The sequence below is a fragment of the Macaca thibetana genome, chromosome 4, assembly GCF_024542745.1.
Source record: "Macaca thibetana thibetana isolate TM-01 chromosome 4, ASM2454274v1, whole genome shotgun sequence".
NCBI lineage: Eukaryota > Metazoa > Chordata > Mammalia > Primates > Cercopithecidae > Macaca > Macaca thibetana.
Window position 1 is genome coordinate 80,294,896 of NC_065581.1, and position 19,352 is coordinate 80,314,247.

Here is a 19,352-nt window from a genome sequence, read left to right on the forward strand (position 1 = left end):
AGTGCAAATCAGTTTTAGACTGAAAATAATTTAAATTTACAAATCTTTTCCATCCAATTTTGTTTTTTGTTTTGGATTTTCATGGTTTAGTGGCAAATTCAATCTGAGTCCCCATGCTCAAAATGAAGTCTGAAAAATTAGTTCCAGTAGACTATCTCATTTTTCAGAATAACCTTAGTTTCCACATGTAAAATAATAAGAAAACTGCCTTTGTTGTTTAATATTAATATGCCTGCCATTCCTCAGTGGCTAGAGATTCACTGGCCATCATGTGTTTATTTTGTATAGAATTCTTTAGCCAAGAGGAACTCTAGTATATTTAGTCCTACTCACTTATTTTGTAGATTAGGAAATAAAAGACCCTGATTTATTCTTTTAGCCATTTATTAATCTAGTATTTATTGCACATTTTCTATGTACCTGACACATTGTGAGTATTTCCTAGTGATAAAATATGAACTATACTATCATAAAACTTGTGTTTAAATGAATGCATTTTATTTCAGGCCTCTGTGGATAGCATCAGTTATTCCACCAGATATGATTCTTACTCTTTTGGAAGGGATTACAGCCATTATTCATTACTGTTTGTTGGATCCAACTACACAGTATCACCAAGTAAGACTGCATAAATATTTGACTTCTTTTGAAAGACTATGAGGTCTAATATATTTCCATTTGTAAATCTCAGTAAGTAATGAGGTTTTTTCCCCCAACTGTTAATAGCTTTTGGTCAGTGTAGACCAGAAACACTTGTTTGAAGCACGCAGTGGAATCCTCTCAATCCTTCATATGATCATGTCCTCTGTGACACTGCTTTGGAGCATACTGCATCAAGCCGATTCTTCAGAAAAGATGATTATTGCTGCATCCGCATCTGTTACCACTATTAATCTTGGAGCTACAAAGGTTAGACAATTCATATTTAATATGTAGAGCTCAGAAGTCTGTTTGAGGACCTTCCCAAAGATTATATTCAGAATATGTGAATAATTTGTGTAGTATTTACAGGACCCTGCATAGATTAATTATCAAATAATTTTTAACAGTTTTCCTGGGCTATGGTTGACATGTCACAGAATTTGCCCATTTTTAAGTATACAATTCAGTAATTTTTTTAGTAAATTTACAAAGTTCACAACTTTGTAAATTTTTGAATATATCCTTTACCAGTCCAATTTTTGAATATGTGCTTTACCACAAAGATTCTTCGTGGCCATTTGCACTCACTCCCTGTCCCCATCCCTAATCCCAATCAACCACTAATCTATTCTCTCCATATATTGATTTGCTTTTTCTGAAAAAGTTCATATAAAGGGAATGATAATATTTGGTCTTTTGTGTCTGGCTTCTTTCACGTGACATATTTTTAAGGTTCATTCATACATGTTAGAACTTTGTTCCTTTTTTTTAGGGCATTTTAAATTGAGATTTTAATATGCAAAGCCCTCCTAGAAAACAATTTAGCAATATGTACAGACAGCTTTAAAGATTTCATAGTCTTTGACCTAGTAATCTACTTTAGGAGTGAATTCTAAGGTAATTGAAATTATACAAAGATGTATATACAAAGTGTTCATTATAGTATTATTTAATGGCAGAAAAAAGAGAGATCCTAAACAATGAATTAGGGAATGTTTAAATTATCCTTTCAGTGTTTCATTACAAAGCCACTAATATTCATGGTTTTGAAGAATTCTTATTGGATGGAGAAGGGCTCAAAAGCTCAGTGAAACTGGGGATGTTACATAATTGAACAAATACCGTATTTTCAGTTATATAAAAAATGTTATCTGTAGAAAAAGGAATAAAGTTTGCATTTTATCAGTAATTATCTCAGGATGATGGGATTAATTATTGATTTTTAATTTTTTTCTTCCTTGCTTGATATTTTCCAAATGCTGTGCCATGTCAAGTTGTCAAATTGATATCCTTCAATAACCTAATTTTACTCCTAGACCAGACCACCTGGATCTGGGATCCAAGGGAACACATAGGGAATTGGGAGAAGGATAAGGGTGGGAACCATTAGAACATTTGATCTAAGTTTTGATGCTTGGATTAAGCTATACTTTTTATGTTTTGTTTTACTTAAATAAAACAGAAGTTGTTTTATAATTATAGAATCCCTCACCTTTTTTTAAAGGACTCTATGTCAAACCTGCTAAGTCGAATTTTATATGTGTTGTGTTTTTCTAGTATCTTTTCACAGTGAATAGACTTGTATTTGGCTGATTGGTAGCGGTCATTTTATAGGATTTGTTTTTCTTTCAGAATTATAGTCATGTTGTAGCCCTTAATGTTATTAAAGTTTCCTCTAGTGTTATTTATATAGTAAAACCTGTAAGTACTATATTATTTCAAAGAAACCAAAAATGCAGTCTAGTTGTAAATGTTTTCTTTTTTTTTAAATTTCACTTTCATTTGCTTCAAACTGTTTTAGAACTTGAGACAACAGATTCTTGAATTGTTGGGCCCCATTTCAATGAATCATGGTGTTCACTTTATGGCTGCCATTGCATTTGTGTGGAATGAAAGAAGACAGAATAAAACCACCACCAGGACCAAGGTATGTATTTAGACATTTGGCACTTTTTGTTTTGCATTTGGTGAGTACATGCTAATTTTCACTTCTCCATATATTGCAGTGGTGCTGGGGTAGATTGGAGTGTAAAGCAAAAGTTTGTTGACAGGTTTAGATAAATTGTTGCCTTAATTTCTTTAAGTATTGATTAAAATTTGAGGTCAAGGCTAGGTGCAGTGGCTCACACCTGTAATCCCAGCACTTTGGGAGGCTGAGGCAGGCAGATCATGAGGTCAGGAGATCCAGACCAGCCTGGCCAACACAGTGAAACCCCATCTCTACTAAAAATACAAAAATTAGCTGGGCATGGTGGCACACGCCTGTAAGTCCCAGCTACTTGGGAGGCTGAGGCAGGAGAATCGCTTAAACCCAGAAGGCGGAAGTTGTGGTGAGCCAAGATCACGCCACTGCACTCCAGCCTGGGCAACAAAGTGAGACCCTGTCTCAAATAAGTAAATAAAGATAAAAATAAAATTTGAGGTCAAATATAAAAGATATTATGTGGAAATGAAAGGAAATTAGTATGATATTAAAACTAAATAGAAATGGTAATATGGTACAGTATATTCTTTAAGTGCTAGTCATTTAGGGTCCAAAGCAAGGATATGGAGAAAAATTTTCATCTTGACTGTAGTTTATTATGATATGATAATTCAAAGAGTTCTTGTTTCTAAATATAATTTACAAATTTTTTTTTCTACTTTTTTTCATAGAGATGAGGTCTCACTTTGCCGTTGGTCTTAGCTGAGTTATGTATGTGAATTTTGTTGCTTTCTGAGTTTCAAAGCTCAAGAGAAATGCTCTATATTGAAAACAAATCACGGTACATTAGAATAGTAAGGCTATTGTATAACTTATATTTATATAAAAAATATGATTTTTTTCCACCTAACAATTCCTGATTTATTTTTGTGCTTTTACATTTTTAAAGTAATCAAAATAAACATTCACACCATATTACATTATTTGCATGTGAAGATTCAGTAGTAGATAGCACTCACATTGAAAATTTAAATCCTGTACTACTTAGAAGCAGTAAAGAACACTTGATTTAACATGGCATGTTGAGGCCAGGCACAGTGGCTCATAGCTACAGTCCTAGCACTTTGGGAGACCAAGGTGGGAGGATTGCTTGAGGCCAAGAATTCAAGACCTCATGAGACCCTGTCTCTACAAAATATAAAAATAGTGAAGTGTGGTGGCATGTGCCTGTAGACCTAGATACTCATGAGGCTGAGGCAGGAGGATTATCAGGTATATTATAGCTGATATTATGTAATTCACATAGAGCAATACCTAGCACTTAATAATCACTGTGTAAATATTAGCTATATTATTATTCCTCATATTTAAATAGAGAGCCAAGGATTATCAGTCACATAAAGTCTCTAATGTGATAGACAGACTGAAACAGCTAGATTTTTAAAAGTCAAACAATGCAGATAACAGAAGAAAATGTAAATAATAATAATGTCCTTCAGTGGGTGAGACCATGAGGTAGAAAGGGAGAGTATAGGAAAGACCATTCCAAAAATTAAAATTTTTCATGGATATTAAAAATTCTACAGCAGAAACAAAGCAATATTTTTAGGAGGGTTGGAACAGAAAGTGGATAAATACCAGAAATGGAATACAAATTTAAAGATATGGAAAACAGGAGAAAAGAGATAAGAATATTAGAGAAGTGATACTAGAGACCCAGTATCTTTCTGCAGAATTTAAAAACAAGAGGAGAAAAATACAAAGAAATAATACAATAAAATTCCTCAGGAATGAAATAAATACGTTTCCAGATTGTGCGTAGCACTGTGAAAAGAGATCTGCACAAAGATTAGCATGTAATTTCAGAACACTGGAGATAAAGAAGAGATCCTAAAATCTTCTGAAGAAAGAATACTGGTCACATTCAAAAGAATAAAGATGAGATTTGTTAACAGCAACACTGGGAATTTTGATGGGAAGGTAGTTTCAATCCGTAATTCTATCTCCAGCCAAACTGTCACTCAGAACATTTTCAGCTATGCAATGTCTCAACAACAACAACAACAACAGCAAGGAAAATTGCTATCAGTTCACTTTTTCGCGGCTACTGGAAGATATAAGTCCACCAGAGGAGGAATAAACCAAGAATGAAGAAGACGGGAGATCCAAGAAACAGGGGTTCCAACACAAAAGAGACAGCAAGGGGAATCTCTGAGATAATGGTAACAGGAGACATATCAAGATGACACTGTGTAGCAAACCTAGAGAGTATCAACCCAGGGTAGAATAAAAAGACATCTAACAGAAATGTCTCAAGGAAAAAAGAGAGGGAGGAAAAGATACAAATTAATTACCTGAAGTATTTGAATATGTAATTAGAGATTTACAGTTGAAGTATTTAGGGATGAATTTTTAATAGGTGCAGAGAAAATGAAGCAAACAAAGCAATTAGCTCCAGGAAAAACAAAAAGTTGTACCATAAAACAAATACAATGCTAGTACAATACACAGTGCAACCACAAATAATCATGTGAACATTAGATATGGATTTAAATAAAAATACGGTACAACAGTGTTGGCAGGATAGGTAGAAAAGTGTAGGAGAGAGCTACATCTTTGTCTTCCAAAATAATGAATAGATAATGTGTAAAAGAAAATCAGGAAATAGGAAAAATAGTACTGTATGTTATTTAGACAAAATGGAAAAGAACTTAAGGAGTTCAGCATGGTTGCTTTGGGGCATGGGAAGAGATATAGGACAATACCATTTTTTTTTTAATAAAGCTTATTCTGTTTTATTTTTTGAGGTGATGAACATGTATTGATTAGAAAAAAATAAATTTTGACCCTGAGCAACATAGAGAGACCCTGTCTCCACAAAAAATTAAAAAATTATCTGGGCATAGTGGCATGCCTGTGGTCTCAGCTACTCAGGAGGCTGAAGCAAGAGGATCGCTTAAACCTATGAGGTTGAGGCTGCAGTAAACTGTAATTGAGCCACTGCACGCCAGCCTTGGAGACAGAGCAAAACCCCATCTCAAAAAACAAAATATATATATATATATAAAAAAAAAAAAGTAAAATTTGCCTAAAGTAGTCAAGGGACTTGAAGAGGTCTTTAATAAAGGGACTTAAATAGAGGCCAGGGCTGTGTGCGGTGGCTCATGCCTGTAATCCTAGCACTTTGGGGGGCCAAGGCACCAGGATCACTTTGAGCACAGGAGTTTGAGACAAGGCTGAGCAAAATAGCAAGACCTCATCTCTATAAAATCTAAAAAAAGAAGAAGTCATAAAATACTCTCTTAATTCTGTAACTTCCCCTAAAAGACTTATATACACACATACATACATAAATACAATGATTTATTACCTAGGTCATTCCTGCAGCCAGTGAAGAACAGCTTTTATTAGTGGAATTGGTTCGTTCAATCAGTGTCATGAGAGCAGAAACTGTTATCCAGACTGTAAAAGAAGTTTTAAAGCAGCCACCAGCCATAGCCAAGGACAAGGTAAGAAAAAACTCTTCTTCACATGTGTTTACAATTCTGTTTCAGAAGTTATGCTGGTAAGATTTTTTTTTGTACAATAATGTCCTTTCAATATAGTACAGATTGCAGAGATGGCTGCATGTGGCCCTCACACTGCTTCAATCAAAACAATTATCAATATTTGTAGTGACTTGCTATTCTGATTATTCAGTAGTCAGTGAAGAGCAGTTAACTGCTCATCTCTTCATATGTTCCTCAAAGGCAGTCAGGGACCATGTGACTAAATTCTCAGGGGAGATTTTTCTGGTCACTTAAAGAACATAAGCCAGAGCTCAAGATTTGCTTCTCTCAGTTGTTGCCATTTTTCACAGCTTCCTTATTGCTTTCTTTTCTGAATGAATCTCTTAACTCTGTGAACTCCCCAAATTTTGCTGTAACCTTAGTTCTAGTCAATGTCATTTCTTGACCATGTGTAATACTGTGCTATGCAAGGGCCACACTATGAATGACATAGTCTCTGCACACACATTGCTTTGTCTCCAGGCAAAAATAAAAGTCTACAAATTAGGAATATTACGGACTTTTCTATTTTTTCTGCTCTTTGTTCAAGCAATACCAAGAGGTCATATTTTCTCAGAAAGTATTTACCAGCTACAAACATTAGACTTTGAGCCAAGCCAAAATAGACCTAATCATATCCTTTAAAGAATTATGACATATATCTGAAAATGTTGAATTATGTTTTCCTTTTATCTTGAGTTTCCAAAGGGAGTACGATGTGTGTGAATAGTCAGTGTCCTTATTAAGCTTTTAATAAAAACTGGGGCATTTGTCATAGGATTTTTAGTTTGTTTTTAGAGTACCTATTTGTGCCAGACATTGAGCTACACATGAGGGATATGAAAACAAATTAGAGCCAATACACCATCCTGTGCCACCAATCTGTGTCCCCTTATTAAGTTCTGAATCTGTTAGACACTTGATTTTTCTTTGTGTGGTAAAACGGGAAACCTTCAAGGAAATAGTTGGGACTAAAAAAGCACAAATTGATAAACGTCAGTGGTCATCAATATCATTCTCCGGCCTCTCATTAATTTCCAAGGGCAGGTGTTTTATTTTTATTATATATTACACTCAACACTATCTTTAATTTAGTGGCTATATTTAAAGCTCTTAGGAATTGATCACAAATTTGAACTATACTAACTGAACAGATATGTGTAATAAGACTTAAATACGCATTTCATTAAAAATCTCAATTCTAATAGCACCAAGCATAAGCTACCTAAAATAGTGTTGATACTTACAGAGTACATGAATCATTTAAAAGTGAGTGGTGGACTGTCAACTTCTGATATATGGAAGGAAAAATTGACAGTCTTTCCATTCCTTCCATCTATTTTCAACTTTTAAAATAGCTCTTGTGTTATGAATTTTTCCTACTAAGTGGAAGAGAGCTGCATGGCTCATTAATGAAAAATTTATTATTTTGTTCTTTTAATTTTTTTAATTAAAAATTGGCAGTAAGATACAAAGTTGCAACAATGAAAAAGAAAAGGCAGCATTCTTCACTATAAAATTGATTTCTTTTATTTATAGAAACATCTTTCTTTGGAAGTCTGCATGCTTCAGTTTTTCTATGCTTATATTCAAAGGTAAGATTACTGATATTGATCTCTCCTTACTATGTTGCTAGAAACAGAGAAACATTACTTATGGATATATTAACACAAGTAATGAGTATCTTAATGACTCAGCCATGTATATCCTACAAACCTAAAGACCTAAGGATATTGACGATTCCTAGATAGTAAAACACTGAATTGTGATAAAATCATTTAAACATAAATGAAAAGCTGAACCTATTCGAAACTATGCATATTGCAACTGAATCCATTATTTTGGTATAGGTGAACATACAGTAATTCATTCTGCTTTTTTAATGTTAGGAATGATTACATGAAATATCTTATTTTGCATTTTGCATTTAACTGACCTGTGAACAGAAGTTATGATTTGAGTTTTATAACTTCTTACTCAAGAACCTGACTCTTCATCCTCCTTTATAATTCCATTTTATTCACCAAACTCAGCCTCCATTTGTATTCTATGACTAGCATTATAAGGTCAGGCTACTGAGTGTATTTAAACTGGTTGTGACCTAGAGCAAGGACTACCTAAAATCTGAACTTACATACAGAGAAGTGTTAGGGTTAAGGTCAGACTGAAACAAAGATAGTCTTCATTAGTTTTACAGGTCAAAGACTAATGTTCAGTTGACAGCCTTCCATAACATGAGGTAGAGACTTAAAAGGTGAAGGAAAAAGAACTAAGAGGGAAATGGAGAGACGAGGCTAGGGAGTGGGTGACTGTGATATCAGTAGTTAAACTGAGAATTACTGCAGTCGTATTTTACTTTTGAGATCCCATGTGACAAATGGGATTTCAACAGAAAAATGTCTAGATTAAGAAACTGCAGGCTAGGCGTATTGGCTCTCGCCTGTAATCCCAGCACTTTGGGAGGCCGAGGCGGACGGATCACAAAGTCAGGAGATCAAGACCATACTGGCCAACATGGTGAAACCCCGTCTCTACTAAAAATACAAAAATTAGCTGGGCGTGGCGGTGCACGCCTGTGGTCCCAGCTACTCAGGAGGCTGAGGCAGGAGCGAATTGCTTGAACTGGGGAGGTGGAGGCTGCAGTGAGCTGAGATCACGCCACTGCACTCCAGCCTGGGCAACAGAGCAAGATTCCATCTCAAAAAAAAAAAGAAAAAGAAAAATTGCACTGGGGCCAGATGCAGTGGTTCACGCCCGTAATCCCAACACTAAAGCTTGATCCCAGGAGTTTGAGACCAGCCTGGGCAACATGGTGAAATTCCATCTCTATTTAAAAAAAAAAGAAGAAATTGCATTGATATTTTAACTGTGTTGGTTTACTAATTAATGTTAGTAAAAATGAAGTTTTTAGGAATTTTGTTCTATCATTGTCTATAAAAATTTAGAGAATGTTCCACAAACTATTAGAAAACCATAGTTTATTGTGGCTTTTGTGTAAACTGTATTATCTTGCAGAATTCCAGTGCCCAATTTAGTGGATAGCTGGGCGTCACTGTTGATACTTCTGAAAGACTCTATACAACTGAGTCTTCCAGCTCCAGGGCAGTTTCTTATACTTGGGTAAGCAATTTCACTTAAATATATTATTTCAAATAAAAGGATAATGTTAATTGTCCTAGTTGCCAAGAATTCATAACAGATGTTTTAGGTGACAGTGATCTCTCTACCTTCTCATAGTATTCTTGAGATGCAAAACTAGATATATAAGGCCTGTTTAAGAAAAAGAAAGTGGGAGGCAGGGTGAGAGGACGAAACAGTCTATGTTTATACATATACAAAATGTAAGTACACTAACATAAAACTGTTACAACAGTAGCTGTTCTGTGGTGGTGGAGAGTGTGGGATGGAAAGGGGAGGGGGTGATGTAGCATGGCTGAAGGGGAACTTCATAGAGGAGGGACACCTGAGCTGGGCCCCAAACCTAAACAGGCTGGGAAAATTTTTCTCTCTGTGTCTTGGAGTTTCCTGCTTTATCTTAATGATTTATATGATTATTTGATAAATGTTAGTCACCCATGACTGCAAGTACTGGGATGTCATAGACAGTCTCAGTTTTTTGCTTGCCATTATTCTTGATTCCTAATAGGTCCCCAGTAAATACCTGATAAGTGGATAGAGGTGGTGGGCACAGAAAGCCTTCTTTGTGAAACAGGAAGGGGAAGGGTATTCTGGGGCAAAGTACATTGTCTGGTTTGGTAATAGAGCAGGGCACAAGCAGTGGTATAGTGGAAAATAAGGCTGGGTGAAAAAGGGAGATGGGAGCTAGATGGGGCAGGATCTTGAATTTTATTTTAAAGAATATGGTCTTGAAAGGGAGTGGGAGAGGTTGCAGGTTTTTGAGGAGAGACACGATTGGCATGTTAGTAGTAGGCTAGATCAGAGGGGAAAGAGGCTAGACTAGGAATTCTGTTTCAAGTGGGAAGTGTGGGGATGGTTTCAACTATTGATGGGATTGAAAGAACAGGATGAAGAAGGAGAAGAGGGCAGCAAAGGAGATAGAAAGGGAAGTATCAAAAAGTTAGAAGAAAACCAGGCATTTAATTGTTCCAGAACCAAAGGGAGGTTAAGAGGGCATGGTTAACACCTTCAGAGAGGTTAAGGAAGGTGAGGAATAATAAAAGGCTATGTTTGTTGACAATCTGGACAGGCATCCTGATTATCTAATCACCAATGATCTGATGATTTAGGAGAGAGGGTTTGTAGAGGTAGAAGCACAGATGTGTTAACAGCAAATGCTTAGTGTGGGAAAGTAAGTGTTGATTCCTCTTTGAGGATATTTGATCATGAAAAGAAAGAAAGAAGCCACGTGCGGTGGCTCATGCCTGCAATTCCAGCACTTTGGGATGCTGAAGCAAGAGGATTGCTTGAGCCTGGGAGTTCGAGACCAGCCTAGGCAACATAGGGAGACCCTGTCTCTACAAAACATTTAAAAATTAGCCAGGCATGGTCACACGTGCCTGTAGTCCCAGCTACACAGGAGTTGTCATAAGGTTCAGAGAGGGAATGTATGTACAGTTGTTGGAATCATCACCAAATAACCCTGCTGGCTAATTTCATCAAAAAATTAAGTTCATTTGTTATGATCTGTAGCTGTTCCCCTCCAATATTTTACTGTTTCCTCACATGCCTTTTCTTCCTTTCAGAATGAAGGATCCTCTTCTTTTTCAACATGTGCATATTCTGAATGTTAAAACTAAAAGTTGGAAGTTGAACATTTTCAGTTATACTAGAAACTCAATTTCCTTTTAAAATTTGTCAGTTTACCTTTTTGCCAACCATTGTACTGATCCTCTAAAATTACCTAATTAAAAAATAGAAGTTGATGAAGGTTGCTCTTTAGTTTCATTTTACATATTAGTTTGGAAGTAATTGTGCATATATTTTATCTTTTAAAAAATCATGTCAGAGTGAATATTGAGTAGACTCTTAGCAAATAATGAAAATGGAAATTTTTTTTTTCATGGACTATTTTTAATGTGTTATGGTAAGAAATCGTTTCTAGGTTACAATTTAGGATTTTTTAAACTTTTCTGTTTATATATAAAACACATATCGAAAAATATACAAATAGTATACAACTCTACAAATGCAAAGTTTGTAAAAAGCAGGCATACCACTATATCATTACAAACTTAAATTAAGAAACAAAACACCGTATGTCCCTCTGCACCTCTCCCAGTTACTATTATTTTCTTTCCCCAAATGTAACCACTAGTCTAACACCAAAGATGGATTTCGCCTTGTTTTTGAACTATAAGTATATATAAATATTTTGTGTCTGGCTTCTTTTGTTCAACATAATGTTTATGAGATTCATTCATGTAATTATAATATCTGTAATTTATTTTCATTGTTGTTTAGTGTTTGAGCATTCTGCAATTTGTTTTTTCTTTGATATGGGATCTTGCCATCTTGCCAGGTTTCCCAGGCCAGAGTGCAGTGGTTATTCACAGCATGATCATAGCACACTGCAGCCTTGGCCTCAAGCAATTATCCTGCCTTAGCCTACCAAGTAGCTGGAACTACAGGCATGCACCACCATGCCTGGCCACATTCCACAATTTATCTTTTCTGCCCTTGCTGGACATTTGGGTTCCTTCCACTTTGGGGCTCTTACAAATAATACTGCTTTGAGCATCCTTATACAGTGTCTTTTAATGAATATGTTTATGAATTTCAGTTGAGTCATAGGATATATACATATATTAAATATTTAAAATGGAAATCAAGAGCATTAAGCCACTTAACTCATGGTGAGAAATTAGATCACATTAGTTTCTTTTAGACTGATATTTCCCGTTTCTGTTTTCTCTTTGTCCCTTTTAGGGTTCTGAATGAGTTTATTATGAAAAACCCTAGTTTGGAAAATAAGAAAGACCAAAGAGACCTTCAGGTAAGGCAGTCTGAGTTAAGAGCTGTTGTCAAAAGTGTTTCTCAGTGCACTCAATTTGAAAATGAGAGAGTCAAATAAGATAAACTGAAGTTTCTTTCAACTCTGAACATTCTATGGGAATCAGTAATGTCTATTGTAAAATATCTATGATCAGAAATATAAACTACAGAAGTTCATAACTAGTGTGCACGTGTGTACATATGTAGTTCTTATTTTTTTAGGATGTAACTCACAAAATAGTGGATGCAATTGGTGTAATTGCTGGTTCTTCTCTGGAACAAACAACGTGGCTGCGACGAAATCTTGAAGTTAAGCCTTCTCCCAAAATAATGGTAGATGGAACCAATTTGGAATCTGATGTTGAAGGTATTCATTTAGGTTTATTATCTGTAAGCAGGCATATATTTACTAAGAAATCATTTTGCCTAGCACTATAAGTACCACAAATTTATCCCTTTTCTCGTGTATAACAAATAACTTTTTTTCAGTGGGAATTATATATACACATACATATATACGTGTATATACACACACATATATACGTGTATATACACACACATACACACACATATACACATATAAACTTTGTTTTCAGTGGGAACTAGCCATATCTTTAATTTTCTCTTATTTATAGATATGTTATCACCTGCAATGGAAACCGCAAACATAACTCCTTCTGTATATAGTGTCCATGCATTGACATTACTCTCTGAGGTAAATATTAAGCTTTTTCACATGAACTCTCAAGTAGACTGTTTCATTATTAAAAATTAGCAAGTAATTTTTATAGAGAAATTTATAATTTGAGAAACTATTTTGTGCTTCTAGAAATCACTATATAGAATTAACAAATACAAAGTTTTGGCCTTTTATGTATTTGGATTAGTTTGCCAAACGTTAGTGATAAATTTAGATATTGCTCCCCTTCTCCATGTCCTTTTTTTTTTTTTTTTTTTTTTTTTGAGATGAAGTTTCACTCTTGTTGCCCAGGCTGGAGTCAAGTGGTGTGATCTCGGCTCACTGCAACCTCTGCCTCCCAGGCTCAAGCTATTCTCCTCCCTCAGCCTCCTAAGTAGTTGAGACTACGGGTGTGCACCACCACACCCAGCTAATTTTTGTATTTTTAGGAGAGACAGGGTTTCACCAAGTTGGCCAGGCTGGTCTAGAACTCCTGACCTCAGGTAATCTGCCCACCTCAGCTTCCCAAAGTGCTGAGGTTACAGGCATGAGCCACCGCGCCCAGCATGGGGAGAAGTGAAGGTGATCTAAAGCCTGCCACTATAATGTATTTTACAATTTACCAAACATTTCTATGTACATTGTCTGACAGGCTCTTTTTTATATCCTATTATACACGTGCCATTTTGTTTCCTCTTTGCAGATGTGGATAGTGACCTTTACAAGATCCGAACAATAGGACTATGGCCAAATATCTGTTAATTGACAGTTTTGGAATTTGAACAGTCCAGTTAAATTGTTTGGTTTTTTTTTCTGAACTACATTTTAGCTGTTAGGGATAAAAGAATACTGTAGTTTCTAGTACTAAATTCACTGTTTACTCACTGTCACAGAAGGTTCTTGAACTCTTTTCTTTTTTGTACTTCCCTATCTCAGTTGGAAATGGCAAGATTTGCCCATATTTTATCCTATAGTAACAATGTACAAAAAACCAGATGGTGGAAAAACTTATTAACATAAAAATGATTCAGGAAGATTTAATTTTAGATTTTTCTAATTTTAAGTAGTCTAGGTTTTCTAACAAACTGAAAATCAGTACCTTGGGATGACATCAGTTTCACCTCATATGTTACTCTTCATTTTTTGTTTTTATAGGTTTTGGCTCATCTTTTGGATATGGTTTTCTATAGTGATGAAAAGGAGCGGGTTATTCCTTTACTTGTAAATATTATGCATTATGTTGTGCCCTACCTCAGAAATCACAGGTACTATTATTATTTAAATAGTTTTTTAAATTAATTTCATCGCCTGCTAGAAACAAGTTCTGTTCCCTTATTGCCATTTCTAGAATTATTACAAAATGACATTTTTACCTTGAATTATAATTATTTTTTAAAAATGCATATAATAATTTTCTTATGGTGCTTTTTATTTCATATCTTCATGTCACTGTCTTAGGCAAATGTGAACATTTATGTATAACTTGATAGGATGTTTAAAGTTAGGACATATAGGTTAAGATGGTTTTTCTTCCTTGTAGTGCACATAATGCCCCTAGTTATCGAGCTTGTGTCCAGCTGCTCAGCAGTCTTAGTGGGTATCAGTACACACGGAGAGCTTGGAAAAAAGAAGCTTTTGACCTCTTTATGGATCCCAGTTTCTTTCAGATGGATGCCTCTTGTGTTAATCAGTAAGTTGTCCTCTCGTTTGTATTCAGTATGATAATGCACCTCACAGTCTGTTAACATCAGCTACTCCCCTGGAAAGTTAGAATACTGTTCTTTAACAGTAACAACATAATCTTAATTACATGTAATCCTTATCTCTTTCAGTTGGAGAGCAATTATGGACAATCTGATGACACATGATAAAACAACATTTAGAGATTTGATGAGTGAGTATTATGGGATGACAATCCAAGTTCTTTCCTGTACATGATTCCTTCTTTCTGTTTACTTTTACTCTTTTCTGGAGACTAGGAGACTACTGAATGAGCTCTTTGTCAAGGGTCGGTGGGGATATATGCTCTAGAGAAAGCACACTACTTTCTATATGCTATGGGAATATAATCTTAAAATTTACAACTTAAGTGATAAATAATAAGTAAAACTATTTGTCCTTTTGCAGCTACTATTGGAAGGAAGGGGCCATGTCTAATTATTTCCTCATCACACAGCATCATACCCAGCACATAATAGCACTCAATAAATAATTATTCAGTGAATGAGAAACTGACAGATGGTGAAGTGAAAAAGGCAGGCAGTTGAATCCACCTTATCAGACAAGTCACTTTAAATATCTGGGGCTCTGTTTATTTCATCTGAAGGAAGAAAGGTGCCAAGAAGGGCAGAATCACCCCACATCCCCTCTTTCTACTCTTATCTTGATTGGTTTTATAGTTTAGGATTCTATTTAGAATTTCATCTGAAGAAAAGAGTTTTAAAAAACGTTTGAAAGTTATCAAACTTAAATAGCAGTGACATTGTATGATTCTGTAGTATTTTTTAACAAATTCTTTAGCCAAAGCTACAGTTTTCTCATTTGGAAAAAGGGCAGAATATCTGTTTTATCTTCATAGGATTGTTTTAAGGTTCAGATTAATCCATTCAACAAATGTTTATTAAAAGACAACAGTGGGCCCCTCATTGCACTAACCTTAATCAAATTTTAAAAGTTGTGAAGGAAATAAAATAGGGCAATGTGTGATGGATTTTAAATAACAGCTAAACAGCTCATATACAAGGTGAAACTAAAGAAGCCAACCATGAGAAGGCCTAGGGTCAAAATATTCCAGGAATAGGGAACAAAAATCACAAAGGTTGGCTGGGCGCAGTGGCTCACACCTGTAATCCTAGCACTTTGACAGGCCAAGGCAGTAGAATTTTTTGAGGCCAGGAGTTTGAGACCAACCTGGACAAAATAGCAAGACCCCAGCTCTACAAAACAAAAATTTTAATTGGCCAAATGTGGTATGTACCTGTAGTCTCAGCTACGCAGGAGGCAGGAGGATTGCTTGAGCCCAGATGGTTGAGGCTGCAGTGAGCCATGATTGTGCCCACTGCACTTCAGCCTGGGTGACAGAGCAAGATACCATCTCGAAGAAAAATACAAATAAATTGCAAAAGTCTTGGGATGCAAGCACACTTGGTGCATTGAGGGAATGACAAACAAGACAATGTGGCTACAGCAGAATGAGTCGAGGGTGAGTAATGACTTGAGGAAGGAGAGGTACATAGGCAAGGCTATACCAGAAAGTATTTTTAAAGTAACAAGAAGGATTTAAGCAGATGGCCTCAAATATTAAAGGGTTTCCTCAGGGTTTTATATAAATGGTATTATTAGTGGTTTTACCTTCTAAAACCTACAGTTCTAAATTTTCCCCTCTCCATCAAAACTCCTACCATTTTGGTACTCTGGCTTACGTATGCTGGATCTGTTTGCCAGCCTGTCTGCCCCAGAGAGGGGCATCAAGTTTTGTACCCCAAGCTCCTCTCAGTTTTGGATGTCATAGAGCATATAGCTATTTTTTAAAACAACAGAATAATCTTTCTTCAAATGACAGTGTCACAGTCTCTTTCACTTGCTTTTTCAGCACGCGTAGCAGTGGCTCAAAGCAGTTCACTTAATCTCTTTGCAAACCGTGATGTGGAGCTAGAACAGAGAGCCATGCTTCTTAAAAGATTAGCATTTGCTATTTTTAGCAGTGAAATTGACCAGTACCAGAAATATCTTCCAGATATACAAGGTAAAAAATGAAAAACCCTTTATCTTCTCTAACTATAGGATTTTGGTTCCTTAGAAAATACTTCTCTAAATTCTAAGTTGGGGTAAAATATATCAAGTGTAGATCAATTGGGAATTAGAAATTTTTCTACTGAAACAACGAAAATTAACAATGCCAGCATCTAAAAGAAATCATCACTGAGTTGTAGGACTTGCCTAAATGTGGTCTCTATTTTATTGTTTAGTTCAAATTTCTTAGGAATTCATGTTTGAAGATGAGGTATAAGATGATTTTGCTGTAGGCAGGCATGTTAGCATGTTCTCCTTGTCGAGAAGAATTTGTGTACTCTGAGAAGACCAAAATACAAGGTAAAGCCAGGAAATTGTGGCTAGAAGTAACACCTGGAGATCTGTAATTTGGGAACTGCAAGGGGGATTATGTAATATTTTTGGTAACTTCATTAAGCGGGTTTCGTGACCTTCTGTGTCCAGAAGGTTATCAGTACACACATCATCACCCTATACCACCAAATAGCTCCACAATGGGGATTTATCCAGAACAGAATTATTTGCTGCTCGAGTCAGCGTACTCTAAAGCCTCTAGCCTCAGGAGCCAACTTGGGAACATGATAGTTGTCACTCTCTAGGGAGAATTTTCTTTTCTCCCAGAAGACAAATGATTCCTAATTTCAGATATACAAAATGTACACTATTTGTCCCTATAATTTTTTTTTTTTGTTTAAGTTGACTAGATCAGTGCTACTGAAAGTATGGTCCATGGACCAGTAACCAGTCTGTTATCCCATCCATAAGTACAAAAATTTAGAGTAAACATTTTAAACTTTGATTTGCTATTTGACAGAATCTGCTTAATAAGAAAATGACATTTGTATTCTATGTATCTTTGTTTAATTGGAGTTTTCTTATTCATTATTTTATGAAAATATCTCCAACAGTTTGGAATTTTGTTTAAGTTTATCCTTTACTACAGATAGTTTGAGAGTACTGGACCAGATGATATAGAAAGTTTTATGTGATAAAGATTATTTAGTTACTGAAAATGCTCTGCATTTCTTTCAGAGAGATTGGTCGAGAGTCTCCGTTTGCCACAGGTGCCAACTCTCCATTCTCAAGTGTTCCTGTTTTTCAGAGTATTACTTTTAAGAATGTCTCCCCAACATCTTACCTCACTCTGGCCTACCATGATTACAGAACTTGTGAGTTAATTTTAATTCAGTCAGGTTATAAATCTAAATGATAAAACAGTGATTAGTTTCCATGTGCTTACTAGACACAACAAATATTGGCAGAGAATTGAGCTGTAGTTAAACCAGTTACTGATACTTTTTTACAGTTGAAAATAGTAAAACAAGTCAGATTCCATTTCCGTACAGCTTAAATTTACAAATAGGCAACACAGATGGATGGCCAGCTCCTTGTGAATGATTACTTTCTTGGATCTGGTTTAGTGTTTAGTCTGTACTACACTACATTTTTAACTCTGTCAAGGCCTACCATCCTGACAATAGCAGCTGGACCTATTTACAATAGCTGTAGCAATACCTCTAGTGATCGAGATGGCCGAGCTGGATTTAACTGCTCTGACATATTACATATACTCACTCTTGAAGTGCAGCACCTACCCCAGTTAAACTTGCTTCAGAGAGACTTTCACAGAGATTTTGTAACCTATCAAACAGTAAAACCTTCTCAGGTCCCACCTATACCCTTCTGTTCCCCTCCTCAAACCATACCCAGTCATTCTCATCCTCATCCTCCTCAGAATGATTTGGGGAGTTAGGAAAGAGGAATGGGTAAAGAAAGGAAAAGGAATCTATCTCTGTGAAAATCTAGCTTTATAGTTTCCCTGCAAATATAATTGCTTTAATATTTCTTTTATTTTTCCTTTTTTTTTTTTTTTTGAGATGGAGTCTCGCTGTGTCGCCCAGGCTGGAGTGCAGTGGCACGATCTCAGGTCACTGCAAGCTCCGCCTCCTGGGTTCAGGCCATTCTCCTGCCTCAGCCTCCCAAGTAGGTGGGACTACAGGTGCCTGCCACCATGCCCAGCTAATTTTGTTTTGTATTTTTAGTAGAGATGGGGTTTCAGAGTGTTAGCCAGGATGGTCTCGATCTCCTGACCTTGTGATCTGCCCACCACAGCCTCCCAAAGTGCTGGGGTTACAGGCATGAGCCACCACACCTGGCCTATTTTTCCTTTTTTAATAACTGTAACTCTGTTCCATAATCACTAAAAACAAAAGCTCGCCTTCATCTCACTGGATTTCACCAAATGATTAGCAAGCAATTTCACCAAGATTTAGCTCTATGTGGCTAAATTTGCAGTTTTACCTTCAGAAACTAACTATAACTTAAAAGATTCTGAAAACGTATTCTAAAATTTTTGTGTTAATGAAAATACAACTTAAAGATAACTTGAAAGGATTAAATATCCAGTTTAAACATTTAACATTTATTTCACTTATTTCACCATTTTCAGGTACAAGTATTTTTACTGATGGAGCAGGAACTCACTGCTGATGAAGATATTTCACGGTAATATGTAATTTAAATATATTCTTGTCCATTTTTTAATATCCTAAAATTATTCAGAATATTACTCAGCATCTAGGATAATATAGATAGTATTTTTTTGAATACTTATTTATTATTATGTAATTGATTACATTTGGATATAATGTAATTTCACTTATTCCTTAAGCACTTTAGATTGAACCCCCCCCCCCCCCCCCCCCCCCCCCCCCCCCCCCCCCCCCCCCCCCCCCCCCCCCCCCCCCCCCCCCCCCCCCCCCCCCCCCCCCCCCCCCCCCCCCCCCCCCCCCCCCCCCCCCCCCCCCCCCCCCCCCCCCCCCCCCCCCCCCCCCCC

At 36.2% G+C, this 19,352-nt stretch overlaps 1 protein-coding gene across 12 annotated transcripts in view; it reads left to right on the forward strand.

The window, feature by feature from the left end:
* Positions 1 to 19,352, forward strand: part of DOP1A (DOP1 leucine zipper like protein A) — a 108,720-nt gene that overhangs the window by 76,833 nt on the left and 12,535 nt on the right. For all 12 annotated transcript variants that reach the window (XM_050788087.1, XM_050788091.1, XM_050788090.1 and 9 more), the window contains 15 exons: positions 507 to 618; positions 727 to 909; positions 2,444 to 2,569; positions 5,941 to 6,075; positions 7,654 to 7,709; positions 9,130 to 9,234; positions 12,001 to 12,067; positions 12,289 to 12,433; positions 12,702 to 12,781; positions 13,901 to 14,010; positions 14,286 to 14,435; positions 14,578 to 14,639; positions 16,338 to 16,490; positions 17,549 to 17,685; positions 18,966 to 19,021. In XM_050788087.1, the coding sequence (XP_050644044.1) occupies positions 507 to 618; positions 727 to 909; positions 2,444 to 2,569; positions 5,941 to 6,075; positions 7,654 to 7,709; positions 9,130 to 9,234; positions 12,001 to 12,067; positions 12,289 to 12,433; positions 12,702 to 12,781; positions 13,901 to 14,010; positions 14,286 to 14,435; positions 14,578 to 14,639; positions 16,338 to 16,490; positions 17,549 to 17,685; positions 18,966 to 19,021 (1,677 nt within the window). The remainder of the gene's footprint in view (positions 1 to 506; positions 619 to 726; positions 910 to 2,443; positions 2,570 to 5,940; positions 6,076 to 7,653; positions 7,710 to 9,129; positions 9,235 to 12,000; positions 12,068 to 12,288; positions 12,434 to 12,701; positions 12,782 to 13,900; positions 14,011 to 14,285; positions 14,436 to 14,577; positions 14,640 to 16,337; positions 16,491 to 17,548; positions 17,686 to 18,965; positions 19,022 to 19,352) is intronic.